At 34.8% G+C, this 19,880-nt stretch overlaps 1 protein-coding gene across 4 annotated transcripts in view; it reads left to right on the forward strand.

Annotated features, from left to right (window-relative positions):
* Nucleotides 1–19,880, forward strand: part of CAMSAP2 (calmodulin regulated spectrin associated protein family member 2) — an 87,431-nt gene that overhangs the window by 43,631 nt on the left and 23,920 nt on the right. For 2 of the 4 annotated variants that reach the window (XM_009985693.2, XM_086617875.1), the window contains exons 3-7: nucleotides 386–547; nucleotides 1,218–1,301; nucleotides 7,968–8,000; nucleotides 12,055–12,196; nucleotides 15,216–15,355. In XM_009985693.2, the coding sequence (XP_009983995.2) occupies nucleotides 386–547; nucleotides 1,218–1,301; nucleotides 7,968–8,000; nucleotides 12,055–12,196; nucleotides 15,216–15,355 (561 nt within the window). The remainder of the gene's footprint in view (nucleotides 1–385; nucleotides 548–1,217; nucleotides 1,302–7,967; nucleotides 8,001–12,054; nucleotides 12,197–15,215; nucleotides 15,356–19,880) is intronic. The other 2 variants (XM_086617876.1, XM_009985692.2) reach the window with 1 other exon arrangement.

Here is a 19,880-nt window from a genome sequence, read left to right on the forward strand (position 1 = left end):
AAATAACAGGCAGCGGGTTTTGTTTTCACCAGGGTGACAAATTTAAAAGATCTGTTTAGCTCTGTTAATAGCGATGTCATGTTTGCATCATTAAACTTCCTTATTCTTCCCATTTCCAGATTTTTATTTTTGGTGTTAAATTTGTTACAGAAGTTGTTTTAAATTGCAATAAGCACTTTCTTAATTAGTGTCACTGTGCTTTGTATTGCATTCTCAAATCAGCTGTGTGTGTTCGTCTCCATGTCTTTCATTCACAAACTGACAACCAGACAGAAGACTTGTAGCATTTACAGTTTTGATCTTTGCATCTATGTTCAGAAATGACACGTGAGAAGGTGATCTTTTGATGTGCAAACTAATTAGTTCTTGCTGCTTCTCTTTGTAGAGTGCTCACTTGGCCATGATCGATACTCTTATGATGGCATATACTGTAGAGATGGTCAGCGTTGAGAAAGTGATTGCATGCACTCAGCAGTATTCATCCTTCTTCCAAGCTACAGATCTCCCTTATGACATTGAGGATGCTGTCATGTACTGGATAAACAAGGTAGGAGTACTGGAAAAGCAAGCTGTGATTTTTCTTTGTAGTCTGTATGATTCAATTAGAGATGAGTGGGTAGGATATGTACATATGTAGGTATATCAAGACTGGGTCTGATACAGACTGTTCCTTCATCTACTGTGTATGGATAATAAAAAGCAAAGTTTGCAGAAATGAGTTAAACATGTTATGTGAGCCAAATAAATGGGAAGTCTAAACAAAATTATATCATATATATTACATATGACATCGTAGCTGTCACTGTCGTATTGAGATGCCACAACAGCTGCTTGAAGGTCTCTTTTTGGCTCTTTAAATTGTGTAATTTATCACTGTTTAAAACCAAGGTATTCTGTTTGTATTTGGACACATCTTGCTTGAAGTGATCTACCTTCACTGTATAATCAAATCAAGTAACAAGGATACACTCTTAATCAAATGTGATTGAGCATAATAAGGGGCAGGTTAGTTTATACAATGTAAAGCTAACAACTAGTGACCCCAGACTGCATCTGAAGCTGATGTTTGCTGATTGTACTTCAGGGCTATGGTCTGAAATATTTGTTTAGTCTTTTCAGTCAACTCAGAGGTAGTCATTTATAGACCTTTTGAAAACTTACAATTTCTATGACTTGTTCCTTAGAACAGACCACTGAATAAAAAATTTTGTCTCTAGGTAAATGAACATTTGAAAGACATAATGGAACAGGAACAAAAACTAAAAGAGCATCACAGTGCAGAATCTGCAGGAGGTCAAAAGGTAGGCATATGAGTTAAAATACTTTAAAAAAGAATAAGCATTTATCTGTAAACAAAAACTACTTGCATATAGTATATACAGGTAAATATACATTTGCAGACATTGAACTTTTAACTGCTTCTTAAAGAAAGCAAACTTCTCATTTTCAGTCAATTTGTTATTAGTTTTAGCATTTCCATAAAAACATCCATTTAAATGTAACACTAACAGAGTTACACTTTTTATTCCCAGTTGTCCTTTATGACAAATAAATCTTTGATAGCAGGGAAACATCTGTTATGTTAGTCCGAAGGAGTTTATTAAGATTACTGAATACTTTTGGATTAATGAGAGTTATAGTCAGATCTGATATGAAAAAGACCGCCACATTTTTATTCATGATTTTTAATGTGTTTTCCTTGTGAATTGCATGCATCTCAAAAGAGAAATCCGTATGTGGCATCATGAGAAGCATTGCTGTGGTTATGATCCAAAATACTGGTTGATAACAGTTTTTATTATATATACAATAAAACCAGATTATGTTTGATTCCCTTTCCTAACGGGGTTTTTTTCCTTTTGTTTGCAAAGCTCCGTTAATTAAGTAGCGTTATACCTATCAAAATATGGAAGGATATCATACAGTCCCAGAGTATGTACAATTGCTTGCTTCAGAATGAGATCGTTTATCCTGTTGTGGTATTACTGGGGAATTGGTAATTGGTTTGAACACCCTTTGGTGTTATCCCTGCACTTGAATGCAGAACAGATTTCCTAGCTGCTGCAAGGCTGTAATCCGAGTTCCCTTCCTGGTCTGTTGTCATGTAAGTAGCTAGCTCCCTTTCAGTGCTGTTCTGAAGGAATTGGGGGTTACCTAGCTAGATTAGAAGTTCACCTTCAAAAGGTATGAATGCAGTGAATGTCCTTGCACTTCTGGTTTCTTTTTCAATATGAGGAATGATGAAGGCTAAGTATGTAACTCAGCAAAAGAAAATGGTATTTTTTACAATAGTAGTGTGACCCTGATGCATATATCCGGATATGGAAAATTTAATCCGTGTTCAATAGTGATAGTAGCACAAAAATCTGGAGGCTGAGATGTCCTTGACAAGTTCATTTCTCAAATTCAGATAAAACAAAGTAAATGTGGGGGTGGGGAGATAACCTATGATCCTCTGTCCTCTAGTGACTTTTCTTTTTCCTGGAAATAAGAGTAGGAAGTTTTGTGTGGTTTTAGGTCACTTTGAAAGATGGGAATTATTTTTACAATCCAAAGTACATGAAAATAATATTATTATATTTATAATATTATTAATATAAGAAACAAGGATATATCAAAGAGAACGTTATTATCAGAGCAATGCCATAGAATTATCTATATTTGTAAAAATGCAGTAATGTGTATTTTCGCTTACATTACAGTTTGCACTGTATATTAGGAATAGCAAGATAAAATTTTTCATTTATAATTGATCTTTAATGTCAGCATTCTTGAATCAACTGTTGAAAGACTTGTATAGTCTGTAACTCTGATCCTATAAATGGACCTAGTGGAATAAAACATTTCCATAAAAAGGGTATAGGCATTTGTGATGTTTTTCATGTGAATTGTGAAGCTATAACACAATCAGAGCCCTCTTCTGTTGGTCAACGTACAAATGCATTTGCAAAACAGCAAAATCATGCTGCAGTTGCCATATCATAATTTGTAATTAAGGCCTTCTCTTCTACACACTGAATTTTCGATACTATTATCCCAGATATATGTCCTGTCATTTGCTTCAGTGTAGGATTCAGCTGCATAAATTACATTGTCAAGTAAGGTATTCCATGCTAGGGGACTGTATTAGCATAGCTTTGTTAGCTAAAATCTCAGCATGAGCAAAACTTCAGATTCCAGTTGACCCCTAGTTGACTCTCCTGACAGTAAATTTATTGCAGATTATGTTTTGTTTTTGTTTTTGTTTTTTAAAAAAAGGCTATTAGAAGGTTACCCATCCTTCACATTGAAGTACATGAGAAAAATGAGGATAAAATTACTTAGATAATGAGTTAAAATATAATTTGTGTATTAAAGTTTCAGTGAATACAATGATAAAATAGAATCTGCGTCTAGGAAACAAATCCATATGAATATGTATTTTAAATGTACATTTATATGAAATGTATTTTAAAGTATTTAAGGAATTTGAATTACTGAACTTCTTACTTTGCAAGCAGGAAGACAGCAAAATATTTTCAACTCATTTAGATTATTTAACTCCAGGTTTTCTTTGAGAAACACAGGTCTATTCAACTGATGGCTAATTTACTACTCTGAAATCTCAGCCTTTCTTTTTCTTGTATGTCTCAGTATTCCCCAAGTTTCCACTTACTTTTGCTGAAGGTAATGGTGACTGCGCACATGCAAGCATCTGAGATTTGGAAACACATTAAACACCGTAACTAAAACCTGTATTTCTTAACTGTGGATCGTACTGACCGCTAGCTTTCCAAAGAAAACTATAATGCAGATCCTTGAATGGATCAATTGCATCAAATCATGTTGGTCAGAGTTTCTAATGGGAGCTTCTGTTAAGTTATGATGTGGCTCCTGTCAAGAATCTTCTAGTATTTATTCCCAGATGCGCAGGTGTTTTATCCTGATTATCTGTCTCCGTATTGCATCAGTCCATGCATTCCTCTTTTTATAGCACAGAGTCAGTGACACGTCATGTTACTTTATGGTGTTGACCCTACTTTGTATATCTCAGTAAAGCTATGAAATAACTGTAGCTGAATTTCTGTTCCAGGTTGGGTGTTGTTGAAATATGTGTATAATTTTTTTATCTGAATACTAATTAAGTGTGATTTTCTTCTTTCTTTTTGTTTTTCTTCTCCATGTCATGCTATGCTTGGGTTTAGTTATTAGTATAGGTAGATTTTCTTAAATTAAAAACAAGGCATGAGGGGATTGAATTCTGTCTTTGTATTAACTAAAACAGTATTATTAGGCAGTTTTCCATTTTTATGAAAAAATTAGATTATACTTCTCTATATTAACTATAGCATTTTCTGTGCTCGTGTTACAGTTGTAGATTAATTCTCGGTATCTGAATTCAATTGTTTCATTTTCTTTCTTTGATGTTTTTAAACTCCTAACTGCTGCTTCTATTTGTATTTTAAAACTTAGCATGAAGGGGAACTGAGATGTTTAATTGTGCCTCTTTTGTGTCTTCCACCATCCTTTTCAGGTTGGGGTTCTCTTTTGTAATTTAGATTCTCCATGTTACCAACACAGTTAGCAGTTCAAAAGGTGATGATTCCATTCTAAAATTCAAGAAACTTTGCAATCTCCCTTCTGCTCTAGCCAAACCTTTGGATATTTAAGTTTCAGAGCTTTTAAGGTGTGCTCAGGTTTTGAACCTGAACTAAATTTAAGTTAAGAATACCTCTTCTGCTGATTTAGAGGGATGGCCAAACAAACATGGGAAGAATAAATCATTCTACCTGTTAGGGAGAGGTTTCTTTAGTTTTAATTTCTGGCCAAGAAGCAGTGAAGTTACTTACCTAAAAGATGCAACAAAGTTAGTGAGTAGACTTGTTAGTTATTTTATAGCTTCCTACTGTGATAAATTCGTAATTATCTGTTGTGAAGAATAATCTTAAACCTGCCAAATTAATGCCTTACTATCTTGTTACAAATTGGCAGTGAATCTTCATGCAATAAATAGTAAATCTCTACATTTCTAAAAATTGTAAGTGTCATATGCACAGATTTAAATGATACAACTGTGAAGATATATCTATTTTCTATTTCTGGATAGATAAAAGCGGTATCAACAGATTATGAGATTGCTTTTGTTTTCCTTCACTTTCTTTTGCTGCTAGCTTCCTGTAGAAGATGAGAGGGGAAGGAGTATGTATGATTTTTAGTTCCAGGTAGTCCTCTGTGGATCTTGATGAGCCGGTGATTTGTGGTAACCTCGTCTTTTTCTGGTAGAGTCTCTGCATCTTCTTTCAGAATTAGGATTTCAAGTTTTGTAGTGAATAGCTTTCGTTTTCAGGCTTCTGTTGAATAACATGCGGTGAATGTACAGTTGCGCTGGTTAAACTACTGATTTTCATTGTAGTTGAAGCTTTCTCAAAAAACTATTACTTCTCTTTCTGTTTTATGATTTACACTGAATCATTCTTAACAGATCTAAGCCAAATCAATGCAAATCCTATGAGAGAAACTTTAGTGTATTCATCCAAAGACCTGAATTCTTTAAACTTTTTTAAAAATTAGTTCAAACAGCGCAACTTTCTGTGTGAAGGTAAAACACTAACGCCATGGTTCCACTTTAAATTTAATATGTCATAAATCCACACTGCTAGCAAAAGCTAACCTGTCAAGAAGAAAAGTTTGCAGCAGGATCAGCTTCTTGATCCAATTAATGCAATTAAGGCACAGCTGCATGAACACAAATGAGGATGCAAGGAAGACAGCAGAAACAAGTATTTAATGAAGGGTATGACTACCATTTTTTGGCACCATAGAATGAATTTTTATACTGAGTTAAATTTGTCATAGTCATGTTTAAAACTTTTTGTTAGTGGAGATTAAACAATCTTGAAAAACTGTAAGCCCTCAACCCGAGGGAATGTTTTGTTGTTTTGTCTTGTGGTTGGTTTATGGTTTGGGTTTTTTTTAAACATTGAGAAAAGTCAGTCAGGATTCTCTGCTCAGTTTGTTTTGTAGTGACTGATTTTTAGCAAGTTCCAGGGGAAAAGAGTTTATTCCTGTCGATATAAAGTGCCAGTTCAACAGTTATGGATTTTGCATTAGGTTGTCCAAGAAACTTCAGCTTTATCTCTTTTCTTTCAGTGCCTTTACAAAGTGTATATGTATAAATCCTACAGTATGTTTGAATTTAAACTTGATTATCTTCAGTCTTTCAGTCTCTTGAAGCATATTCATAGTTGTCTCAACCATAGTTTTAGCCAAATGGACAAATGAAAATACATATCGGGTTGCTAGTTGTGAGTTGAGTTTGTACTGTTACAGGGAGCTAGTCTTTGGAATTGAGAGAAATGTGTGCATTTTTCCAGAGGGAAGTTCTGCAGCCTATCATTAAATAGATTTTGATGGACCTTTTAGGTTTGAGTCTGAAATACGTTTCACCTTGATTAATCAAAGAAGAATGTTCCAATCAGTGTTAAGTAGAATGACAGGCAGCCCAGGTCTGATCTCAGCACGTTTACCTAAAACCTTGCTTTATGATATGGTTTAGAATTCCTGATTGCAGTTGAAAATTAAGATAATTTGTTTTCAAATTCATGTGCTTTTCCATACATTGACTATATTTCAGTGAGGTGCAGAGAAACTGAACCTTGTGGAAATTGCTTTAGTTGGGTGTGACTGAAATGTCTAGAGCCGCACAAGAACATGAATCTCGTAGTTCATTTCTTCTAAGTGGCTTTGGGATTCTCTACTGTAATAGTCCAGTTAAATGGAGAAGAATGTTGAGAATAGTCATGTTAGTAATGCACACCCTTTTGTGTACAAAAGCTTTTTTACATAAAAGCTTTGTTACATTACTACAGTTATTTTAAGGGTTTTATAGAAGCACAGTATTTTAACAGCTATGTAAAATAATAAGCTTCCATAGCAATTTTTCCATAGTAGTTTTAAAACTACTTTTTCACCATTTTCAGACAATACTTTTCTTCATTGAAAAAAATAAATAAACAAAAATTATTTCCTGCACTTTGATAATTGGTTTGAATTTTTTTTTTTAATTTCTACAATGAAATTGATCGAGTGGTTAAGTTTTCTGTGTGTATTTATAATATTGCTACACAATGTTTTTTTCTTAATAGTAGAAATATTACGCCGGACTAGTGTATAGAGTTACATATAAATTCACTGACTTCAATGTGCTTAGGATTAAGGTTTTAGGTAAAATTTTACATTTGTAAAACTTTTTCTTTTTAGTTCGGTGTTGTATTTTTTGATCATGTATGAGTTTAGAATTGTATGTATGAGTTCCGATCATTTCTCTACCAGTAGTCAAAACTCCATCTACATTTCAGGTCATTGCACATCATGCAGCTGATGCTAATGTGATTTGCCATTGCAAAAGTATAACTGCCTGCACCTCTTGTTCTGAAAACTGTCATATGATTGTTTAAAAATATTGTTAAATGCTATAAACATAGCCGTTTGGCTTGAAGTAACTAATGCAGACTTCACTGCAATTTGTTCTACTGTACTACAGTGTGTTTATACCTTTTTTCATTGCTTTACCTTCCCTGCTTCCTCATATGTGCTGCTGGAGTTCATTTTGATACTTGTGATATCATGACTTCAAGTCTCAAATGAATTCGTCACTCGGATTGCATATGTAGGGTACAATTAGATGTGTGAAAGCATTAAATAAAACTGCATTGATCTGACAATCTTATCTATTCATGTGGGAAAATTATAATGTTGATCTACAAAGACTGCAGGCATATTTCTCCAGTGTTATTTCTGCTAATTAGCTCAATACGCAGAGGTTACAGTGCGCTAATTCTTATGATTAAATTACAATTCACTATTATACAAAACTGAGAATGTTAAAGAAAATTGCTTTGTTAAAGTAATTTATGAAATCTGATAAATTGTTCCTTTTTTTCTTTGCTTTTTGCTTTTATTCTTTTTTCCAACTGCTTCCTCTGAAGTCTCCTACCAAATGGTTTTGGAAACTGGTTCCTGTAAGTTTGCCCAATTGCTTCACTTTGATCAACTAGCTTATTTTGGGAATGGCTTTGTCCATGTCATGCTGGTCTAATCATTCATTTCATTTGTCTCTACAAGATAATTTTATAAGAGATCGCGCTGCAAAGGTGTGTGTCTTACCGAATATTGTTTTGCAAGGTAATCTGTGCAAAATCAACGTAAGATGCTGGATAAGGAATTACTTTTCAAGCAGTCACATTCTCTGTGGGTTTGAGTAAGGCAGTGCTACCTGTTATTAACTAATGTCAAATGGTGAGGTTATTTACAAACTAATTTTTCATAAGCTTCCAGTAAACATACGCTATTTGGTATTGATTCATTTTTAAAAAAGGACTTGCAGAAATAGTTTTTGATTGATGCTACATGGAATATGAAATATTCTGATTTAACAATGGGCAATTATTAGACCAGCTCTCTAGAATTCCCTAATTTTTCAGCTGGTTTAAGACTGCTATTAATCTCTTCCCACACAAAGTAACCCAAAGCAGTCTACTTTTAGTGAGACTGTAATTTCACTAAAAGCAATAAAATGTAACTGTTCAAGTCTGCAATAATAGTAAAGTTTATTTTCTCTGTGCTGTGTCACCTTGGGATTATTATTACTTTCCTCTATTGTGTAGTAATTCACCACTGAAATGCATTCAGATTGTTTTATTCTACAACAGGTTTGACTGGGAACAAAATAGTCAGCTGTTTAGGTGTGTGCAGAGTTGCATATCTCTGGTCTGAATTCCAAAGAACTAATTCTGATCTATCTTTGATCTAAGGATTACCAAATAACTAGCAGTCCCTCAGGTATTTGTTGTCATAACTGGTAAAAAATTGTTCATGAATTGCAGAGAGAATTAAAAATAACAAGGCAGTTGCATGTAGGCAATAAAAGAAATTTCCTGGTGTCTGGAAAACAGGTTTAAAAGTGCTATCTTCAGGAGACTAATCAGTATTCAAATTCATAACAGTTTATGCTATATGGACAATTTCTCTAATGCCATCTATTACAGTTGTGACACAAATACACTGCTCTTCACAGTGTAGTCTTTTAATTTTGGTTTGGAATTAAGATAGCTTTATTAAACAGAGGGAGCAATGCAAAAAAACCAGACTATTTGTGATCAGAAATTTAGGCACATTTTATTTTTTTTGTCTCATTTCTACAAAATAAGATGGCTACTTCAAAGCAGTTTCAGAATACGTTTTCCAGATGTCCATAAACTTGGACTAGTGCTATTTATGTTACTTTGTTTCTTACTTATGTTACTTGAGCTGTAGAGATACAGTTGAAACCCAGGTGCTACTGATAATGTAGTAGGAAGGCAGTGCCTCAGGCTGCTCTAGCAGTTCAACCAGTCTTCTGATGTCTTCCCTTTACAGAAAGCAAAGATTTCATGGCCAGACAGATATTCCTAAGCGTACAGGCAGCTGAAAACTTACTCTGAGAATTAAATTTATAACATGCTATCTACTATATGGTAAACACATAAGAATGCTCATAATTAATGATTAACTCAGAATACACATGAGCACTTAGGACAGAGTAGCTGGTGTGCTGTTGGTTCATCTTTGGCTGACCTTGTTTATATGCAAGCGTCTCGACTATACCTAGACTTGTTTAAGTGGAATAAACTCAAAGGTGCTAAATCAGGCTGGTTTAGGATCTCAGAAACAAGATGCTTGTGTTAGCATTTATGTTTAAATTAGCACAGAGCTTTATAATAAAAAGTTCATCTTTTGTGTTGTTGCATCCATATTTATTAGCAAACATTGCAAATGATGAGAAGGGTTTCTTCAAATGGATGTTTATTAAAAATGCAGTGCAATTAAGTGTCTTTTTATTCTTCACTATAATTTCTTTTATCTTTTCAACCAAATTGAAACACAATGCCTGTTATACCCTAGTGACCTAGCATATCAGGTTGTATAAGTTCATTTTTCCTGAAGTAACGTGCCTGGCATACTCTCTACAATGGATTAAGTCCTCTTTCTAGGTCTACTTTAATGCTATGACAGTTTCCAGCATCTGCAGACACTGTTCATAAGGCCAGTGAAGGCATCATTAAAGTGACAGTAGATTTTTCGCAGGATTTACTGTGCAAGGCTACTGTATTATCAATTCCAAATATTTTTGAACATTCCATTAAAAAGATGCTGTTTAAAAGAATGTATCAATTACACAGGGCTTGTTGGACTGTGGTGTTAGAGTCCATCTATATCTTGTATCTTTTATCATTATTTCATAATTAAATTGTAATATTCCAAAAGCTTAATTTCAGTCATTTTGAGGGAAAAGCACTTGCACAAGAAACCCACAGGATTTTCATCATAGTGGGTCATTGAATTGCCATAAAGTGAAAAAGAACGAGCTGCAAGCATATTTGGCCTATTTCATTAGAAATAGTAAAAAGTTTTACTAATATGGGGAAAATAATATTAATAATGCATGAAACACTAACATGATTTTCTTTAGTCTTAGCGAGTATTTCCCATGGCATGCAAAAATTATATTTTCATTTTTATACAGCATACTTGACACACAAATACCAGTACATTTCAAGTATGAAATAAAGACAAACTCTCACAGTTTTTTTAGATATTAATTGTTTGAAGTATAAGTTCTCTGGGCCAAATACAAGCCCTTTATTTTTCTAGAACTAATGTGTCTGCTGTTACCAGATTAGACTTGTACTACTTGGGCCAGTTACAGGACACTGACATTTGCTAAAGATAATGCCATGTGATCCTTGACAGAAATCCAGTGACAGTAAGTATAGCCTTCAGGGTTAGTCTGTGATTCCACAGACTCTTTTGCCAGCAAAGCTAGCTTAAACAATTCCCACACCACCCATAAAACCTCCAGTCCTGTCTACTCATTCACTGCAGAAACAAAGGAGGAGAGAGATGTTATAGCTGGATCAACGGTCTTACTACGCAGCCCCGTCAGCAATTGCTCCAGCACAGCCAAAAGGTAGAGAGTAGGAGATAGGAAGTGTCACCTTCAGCTTTGCTGGGAATAGTAAGATCCACAAAGACTTCTCAGAGTCCCTACAGGGAGACTTCCAGTTTAGTGTGTGAAGATGAATGAAAATAGCATAAAATTAACTTGGAAACACCCTTGGCATCGTAAGTAGTTCTGTGGTATGAAACGAAAAGTAATCTTTCAGTACTTTTTTAAAAAATAAGTCTTAGTAAATAATATTAACAAATTAAAATCTACTATCACTTTCTTCCACCTCCGTTTGTTTTCCCAGGAAGAAGTGAAAAGAAACTAAGAATGATGAATACGATTTTTTGAAGTAATCCCTCCCCCCTGCCCCCTCCCCCCAACAAAAAGAAACCCAGGAAAAGCATATTCACCACAGATAAATGCTATCTTGGTATTCTGAACTAACAAACTCTTCATATACTGAGTTGTTTTTCAAAATGGTTAATTTTATAACTGGGCCGCTGTGTGGTCATAACCATAACACTTGACCATTAATACTTCTCTATCTTTACAACTGCTTATACTGACACATGCTAGTAATAAAAAAAGGAGTTGATAAAGGCAGATTTCCTTGTTTCTGAATTTGTCACCAAGTCAGTTATATGAATGAGATTTTGGGCAAGATTTTTAGGTGTGTTAACTTCAGAGTCATTTGACTTGCCAGTAAACTGAAGTTATACCAGCTAAGGATTTGTCTCATTGTGTTTACACACAGATAATTTTGATTGTATAACAATGAGTGTTAAACGTTAATTAAGGTATATGATGTTATTTAATTCAGCGTGCTATACAGAGATCATTAAAGTTTGGCAGTTTTGAAGGAAAGGCTTGATATTAGCATTGTAGGTTCCTTTCCTCTTAGATACTGTTTATGCCATTCAAAATAGGGCATAACATGAATAGTTTTAAGAGATTTAACACTGAGAATATTCAGCTATTTATTGAATACTGCATTTTCACTGAAAGAGTGTAAAACCTACAGTATGAGTCTGTTTCTTCATATGTTTCAGAGCATTTTTTTCTCTAAATTTCTTCATTCTGTATTTTAGGCTCGTTACAGGAAGGAGCAAACATTGCTTAAGCAGCTGCCCTGCATTCCATTGGTGGAGAACCTGCTGAAAGATGGTACAGATGGTTGTGCTCTAGCAGCCCTGATCCACTTCTACTGCCCAGATATCATTAAACTGGAGGGTATGTCTAACGTGTCTCTTAGCTTGTAAACGTTATGGCCATAAAAGTTGAAATGTCTGTGTGTGTTAACTATGTGAAGAAAGGTGCTTAAATATGATATACAGGAGACATAATTTGTGTGGTGGGTTTAGTATTAACCTGGTGCCTATTTGTTTTTATGTTTAAATAAAAGGAACCAAGGTGTCCTTCTGTGTTATGCTTACTTTTATGTTATCACCAATATAAACATACTAGGATGTATTGTTACAGATATGACTGTGGCAACACATTTGCCTTTGTGCTATGAAACTCGAAACCACCTGGAAAACTCTTATTCTTGAAGCTGCATAAGTGCTTTCTTGTGATCTGAGCAGTTTAGATATAAAACATGGAAGAGGTTAGAGCTAGTCAATCTCTGCATAGCTGCACTGCATGGCAAATAGTTGCTCTGTGTTCTGGTCTTTTAGTTCACCTGATAGTTACCTATATCATTCATAGAGTAAACAAAAGTATACAGTGTAGAACATAGTGGTGTCATGCTGTTGTATAATAGCAGTTGTCTGTGATGATGAGCAGCTTCCTCTTGTTCTTTTGCTCAGTGGCGTGGTTAAAGTCGTATCTTCCTCTTGGCAATTAAACTTCATGTAGTTGTAAATGTCTTGGCAGCTAACACCCATCATTTTCTGCCTGTGTTCTGTCCATGATACCTTTGATGTCGTGGGAACGCTTTCACAGAAGCATCCTGAGAAACCCAGGAATACGAACAAGGGTATAAAGCTTGCTAAGGTCTGAAATTTGGAATTCGTATGCACAGCCACTTTATAGAAAGCTTCCAGCACAGTAGGCATTGAAGATGAAAGACACTAAGATGTATGCACTCACCGTCCTTCTTCAGCTTCTGAATTTTGAAAAATACAACTTTGAATTTACATAAATGTTGCAGCAGAATATATACTTCGTATCCGATTAGGGAAGCGTTAAAACTTGGGTAGTGTTGAGTAGGGGTAACACCATGTTCCTTCTTACTGTTTTAGCATGACTTGAGAATATGGACAGTCCAAAAGATCTTGTACACCATGCGTGACCTCATAAATTCTTATCAGCAGATTCTTCCAGCATCCGACTTCAAACAGGACAAGGGACATGTCATCTTTGGAACCTTAGTTTTAATGTTCTTTTTAGGTGTCTTGACATCATCTTCCCTAAAGATATATAAATGTGCATGTCATTATCTCAAAAGTAAATTCAAAGGTACTCTGAAGTGACTAGAAGAACTTTAAGAGACTTTGCCCATCTTCTCTGTATTTAAATATCACTTTTAATGCATGTTAAATTTCACTGAGGTTTGGTTCTGTATTGGAACTGAGGAAGGCAGGTAACAAAAATTCATATGCAAAAATGCTTAAAAATGCATTAACAAAAAAGAAAAAAATATTATTTGAGAGTTGTTTGTAGTCTGAAATAGATTGTTTCTTCTCATTGAGAGTTTATTTAACTTTCAAATCTAGGTTTCCTTCAAGGAATACGTGACTAGAAAGGACTCCCTGTGTCAGTGAGTCAAGAAATTGGCTATTGTACAAAATTATATAATCCCTTTCATGAATTTATCATGTTCTATCTTATCTTTCTTTCTCTTGTTTTGCCCAGGCTACTGAACCGAGCCTTTTCAGTCTGCTTTTCTGAAGTGGATTTCCATTCTCATTATTATCCTCAATAGTCTTCCTCTGCAACTCATCCAGTTTTGGTTGATCTTTCTTGAATGTGGATGGTTGTAATTGTACATAGGAATACAGATTGGCATCTCATTACTGCTTTGTACAGTGCTTCTCTGTCACAAAATAAATTTTCTGATACATTTTAGCATTACGTTTGCTTTTTTTCATACCTGCATGATGCTGAAAGCTCATAAACATCTTTACACTGGCTAATACACAATAACTTTCTACTCTATATCACCTTCAACCAGTGAATCAAGTTAGAATTTTATTAGATCCAAATGTATGACGTTGCATTTTGCATTATTAACTTTAATCCCGTTTCGGGCAGTTTAATCAAACGTTGTTTTCCATTGATCATCATCTGTTCGGTTGGGATGACGGAATATGTCTGATTCCCGCAGGATGGGAATCTTTGTCCTGCTAGCGTCAAAGGAGATTCCTTTTCTGAAGAAGCCTTTTTTCCTAAACAATTTAAAACTGTTAGGTGGAGCTCTGTCATACATTATTGCTTTAGGAATAAAATCTGATGCATGCTGTAGAAGTATATTTAATTTCTTTTTATTTAGTCCTTCTTTTTACAAGGACTGTCTTTTTTTGTAGGAGGTTATTATTGCTACTTAATTTTCCAAGAAGCAGTCAGAAAAAGAGAACAGGAGGTTAGCTGAGCATAAATAGTATTCAGTATTCAGAACAAACTTCACTAGTCTGTTCACTTCTTTGTCTTTAAATAGCACTTTCAAACAGAGAGTGATAATTGATATATCAGAGGCTTCAGATTCTTGTAAAATGTCATATCAAACATCTAAATCCACAAAAATGCATAAGACTAAGCTGACGCTGTTTTTTGGGGAAGATTCAGGATTAATAGCGTTAAAATGTACTCTCAGATCCTCATGCAAAGACAAAGAACTAGTATGTATGGAGAACTTTGTAAAAAAGCATACATTTCCTACTGCCATTGTTACATAGAAAATCTAATTGACAAAGATGTGTATTAGTGATTAAATGTGGTTTTTCATTATATAGAAATAGCATGAATTTCTATTTCCACAAAAGGCAAAGCAGAAAAAACTAAACTTGTCAACAGTGAAAAAACACAATTCAGGTTTAGAAAAATATCTAAAGATCTAAAACTGCAAAGATAAAATGTAGAGTTGTCATTTCTTAAGTTTCTGAAATAGAAAAATAAAAGCCTCCTGAAGGGGAAAAATAAAATAAACCAACTCTGAATTTATCCAGAAAATGCTCCAGAATCTAGCAAAGCAAAAAGCACTTTTTTCTCAGATCTGTAATTAATCTTTGTTTCTATTCTTCCTTTTTAGATATTTGTTTGAAAGAGACAATGTCGTTGGCTGACAGCCTGTATAATCTACAATTGATCCAAGAGTTTTGTCAGGAATACCTTAACCAGTGTTGCCATTTCAGTCTTGAGGATATGCTGTATGCAGCTTCTTCAGTAAAGGTAAAAAATAAATAAAGTAACAATACAAGCAGCGTCCACAGGACTGTTGCTAATGATAGATTTAGCAAAATATGTATTTTTGGTCTGCTGCTATATGGAAAAGCATGTTGCATCTCTTGTGTATAGCATGCAACATAGGAATTTCAGCAGCATGCAAAACCATCTTCTTTTGGCAGTTATGTTGTTCTAGTGATTTCAAAGTATTTTTTAAAAAGCACTTGTGAAAGTATTTATAAAAACTTTGATTTTGTGCAAAACTATTTCACGCTTTATCTTCTTATTAATTAATTGTTAGTTAAAGCTTGTAATCCATTATATTTCTGTTAAAATGTAATAATCTGCATTACTTTTAATTTATTAAGGCTTTCACGAAAGGACAAAATATTGAAGAGTTGTTTACGGAATTATTACTCTTCTTACACATTTCTGTGTACTCTATAATTTTTATGGTTTTTAATACTAAAACTTTTTTTACTTTTTAAACAGTGTAAACTTCTGAATTAATATCATTGACAAGTGTAACGGCTTTATGCCTAAAACACAAACAGGAACACGATTCCATGAAATACAGTTGTTTGAATAAGTGATTAAGTGTTTTCAGTCATTCTAAGATTCTGCTCTTTTAGGAAGAGAGGAAAAAAAAGTTTTGCTTATTCTATCATTTTTTAAGCCTGTGTTTAAAGAAAAGGAGTAATCAAATTATTTCTTGCCTAATTGTAACTTTAGTTTTTCATTCTTGTGTTTCTCTAAGACTTTCTTCTATGTGAAGCTTTGTTTGCTTATGATTCTTGTTGGCCTGCCTTTAGGGCATGCAACATTATTTTTATGGAGTCAGCATACCCATCGTAGATGGGATGTAATTGGTTTCTAAATATCTGGGTCATTTCACTGCTTTTATGATCTTTACAGCAATCTCACAAACTGAGTCACAGAGGCCAGAGCCTGAATACAGCTGCTTTGTCTCCCGTAGGGTTGAACCCAATCCTTTCAAATAAGTAATGAGCTGCCAGGGTGAGTAAGGGCAGTAGGACCAGGCCCTCTAAGTCTAGACTGTTTTATTTTGTGTATGCAAAGCTGCGTAGTGACTGCTTTCAGTCAGCTTTTGGTGGTTTTAAATTTCAGATACAGTAATTTACCTACCTGCTTGTAAAAAGTCTTCTGCATTGTGGTCTCTCTGGCCTGTAGTTTCCTTCCCAGCATATGGTCCTACAGCCATGTTCAATGATCTTGAGTAGAACTCCTTCACTGCATTTTGATTGTTTGTGCTTACAGATACATGGAATAAATGGAATTCATTATTCTTCAGTTTCATTCGTGACAATAATAGCATTTTTTATAGTACTGGTTTAAATTATTTCTGAAGGCAGTATGCACTATGAAACTTCAATTTTAAAAAAGCAGCTATATTAAATATTTGTGAATATCGCAATGCATCAGACTTTGCACTTCTAAAATGCTACAGACTCAGTAATTTTGCTGTTTCTGAACACTGTTTTTAGAGGGGATTTAGGTTTCTTTCAAAGATTTAGAGTATTTCTAGAACTGAGAAGGCTCTTTTGTGATCATGTTTTTACAAGTTGCTGTGGTGTGGGTACTTATTTAGATGTAAATGCTACAAAGAAAGGCTGCCAAGTTTTTCTTCTAAAACTTGGCACAGAAATTTTGGCTAGTGCTATAAACTCAGTTTTGCCGATGTAAAGAATTAATTTGCTTTCGAAATAAATTCATGGTTAAAGGAGCTCTTTCTTAGTTTTCCAGTGCATCTGATTAGTGTAAGTTTTAATGAATGCACATATTCTCCAAATAATTTTAATGTCAATTTGAAAAAACTTATGTTGTAAGTGTATATTTCAACTATTACACATTGAATTAAACTGGTTAGTAGAAGTCACCTTTATCTTAGTCTACAAATTTTATATAAGATCAAGTTTTAGGATTTATGGAAGCGTTTATCTGTTTCAGGTGTCTTTCTTAATGAGCAAAAATGTCTGTTTGTTGTCAGAGTGGCTCATACTGCGCAGTAGCTGGCGCTACGCTTTTTGTTAAAAGGCTGTTACACTGATAGGGGTGACAGAAAGAATGAAAAGAATCAAACTGCTGATACGTTACTGGAAAAAGCCTCAAGAAAAGAAATACAGCTGAGTTTTTGGAATGACAATGCTGTGCTTTGTGTGATCCTAGAAATTACACTAGGTGTCCTGACTTCATGCTAGTCCTTGAGAAGGAAGGAAGCAGAGCCTCTTTTAAAGTGATCAAGCACAAAGTGCATACCTTGCATTCCTTACTGGGCTCACTACACTGTCCTGTTATGTTAAATCAAGGTAGGTGGTAGATAGTGTATGAAACAGAAATTTATTGCAGGACTTAACCAGGGTGATTGTGCTCACTTCAGGCTTTCTCATCAAAATGGATAGCAACAAAGTCAGATTCATTTAAAACTTCACTTAACAAGCATCCAGAGTGTTTGATACAGACTCTCAGATATTGTAGCGTATTAAACCGTTGGCTTAGTTATGTTCTAGCACAGAGGAGAAATAGACTTTGTCTGGCTTTCTAGACAGCTTTAATGTCATAATCAAATGCAGCAGAAAGTAAGTTTTGTTGCTCCTCGTTTGCCCATTTCTTCTCCTCAAAGAAAAATACATTTGTGAAGTTCTTCATAAGATGTTTACTAAGGCAAGGCGATGGATATTAAAGAAAAAAATATTTGAATACATTCCATGGATGCTTGAGGCACTACCAAGGGACCATACTGGTTCCTGGTTGTTTTCCTTTGAGACAGGCAAACACAAGTAGAGAGAGATTACGTAAAAATGATCACAATATTTTTCTGAATCCTCCCTGCGTGTTTAACAAAACGAAAGAATAGATAATCTTGGTTCTCTCTTTAGTTGTGCAGATAGCTTTTTTGCCCTGATCCTCCCTCTTCCCTTCTCCTGTAAACAGTTTTACCCTGAAACAGGATTATTTCTGAAATATCTTGTTCTTCACCTGTATCTGGGACATTACATAGAAGTGAAAGAGCTGTTTTTCTGTGTCTTGACACACAGATGTTCTGCCTATCCAAAGAACAAGTTTGCAGAAATAGAAGAACTTGCATGAAGTGCCAGCACAGGAAGCATGAGCCACCCTGCAGAACAGTAAAGACTTCTTTATTGCATTCACCCAAACAGTTGATTAGCACTGCAATGTAATAGTCAGCATGTACCATTTGTGGCTTGAAATAAAGGTCTTATGAAATGTATAATTCCTGAAAAGATGCTCTAAGGGACACATATGGTCCCTAAATAAGAAGAAAAAGAGTGCATCGTACATGTTCTGTTAGTTACGTGGGATGTATGTTGAAACTATTTCTAAAAGAGGAAAAACACATCTTTGGTTGTGTTTGGTTATATTCTTGATGCTTCTAAATTGTTCTTTGCCAGTTTATTCTAGTAGGACCATAGGGTTCAGACTTAGGAACAAGTCACTTATGAGGTTAACTGTCAAACAAGGTACTGGCAGACTGCTTGAATCATTTGATGTTTACCGTGATTGGAGAGCTCCCATAGGAACTTGGCATTCAATCAATTGACACAGTTAATTATTGTCTTTTTTAAGTGTTCCTTTATCTGAGCATTCAAAAATGTGCGGGTTTTATTTAAATAGTGATCCTAAACTCGTGCTATTCACTTAATCTACATGTATTATTGTACGTTCTCTTTTCATTGATAGAGGATTGAGTCAGGGTGAGACACAGATCACAGCCAGTAGTAGACCACCTTTTATTAATTCACTTGCTATTACTAATAGAATGAGTCCATTATTAATAAGATAACTATTCACACAATGCATTCATTTACTCACACAGTTCACACACACGCAATCTGAGAGATAATTACTGTCTCTTGTCTGTGAAGGGCGTTCCTCCGACCTAAACATGGGCCAGACACTAAACTGTGCAGAATCACAACTTCTGCACAGAGCAGACAGAACAAACATTTGCACTGTGAAAGACCCGTAAGCCAGATGGAGCGGCTGGTTCCAGAACTTCCTTTTTACTTTTTTTTTGACTGCTAACTTAAACAGGAGAATAATATCTAATAAACGATATAAATAATAATAAATAATGTCTAAAAGATTGTTTTATATTAAAAAATACTCATTGCACTTGAGCAGTTATAAATGCTTGCACTTTCTGATGTAACGTTGATGGTGACTTTAAAGACAACATAAGCAGAAGCCATGTCCTCTGAGAAGCACCATGTCGTCTGAGACACAAAAAATAAGATTTAAATACGTCACATAGATATACCTTAAAAATTAAGGGCTACTCGATGTCCAAAAGTGTTGTACAGCTTTCCCTCCAGTCTCAGTTGAAACACCCGCTGCCAGTCAGGCTGCTAGCAAGCCCAAATTTGCAATTGAAGTCCCTGTAAGCGTGCATATGGACTCCTTAAGGACCTGGGAGAGCAGCTGGCTGTGTTTGGTGAGGCAGTTAGGTATGTATGGTGAGAGTCAGTCCAGGGATTTGATTCCCATCTGG

The sequence above is a fragment of the Tauraco erythrolophus genome, chromosome 10 (genome assembly GCF_009769465.1).
Source record: "Tauraco erythrolophus isolate bTauEry1 chromosome 10, bTauEry1.pri, whole genome shotgun sequence".
Taxonomy (NCBI): Eukaryota; Metazoa; Chordata; class Aves; order Musophagiformes; family Musophagidae; genus Tauraco; species Tauraco erythrolophus.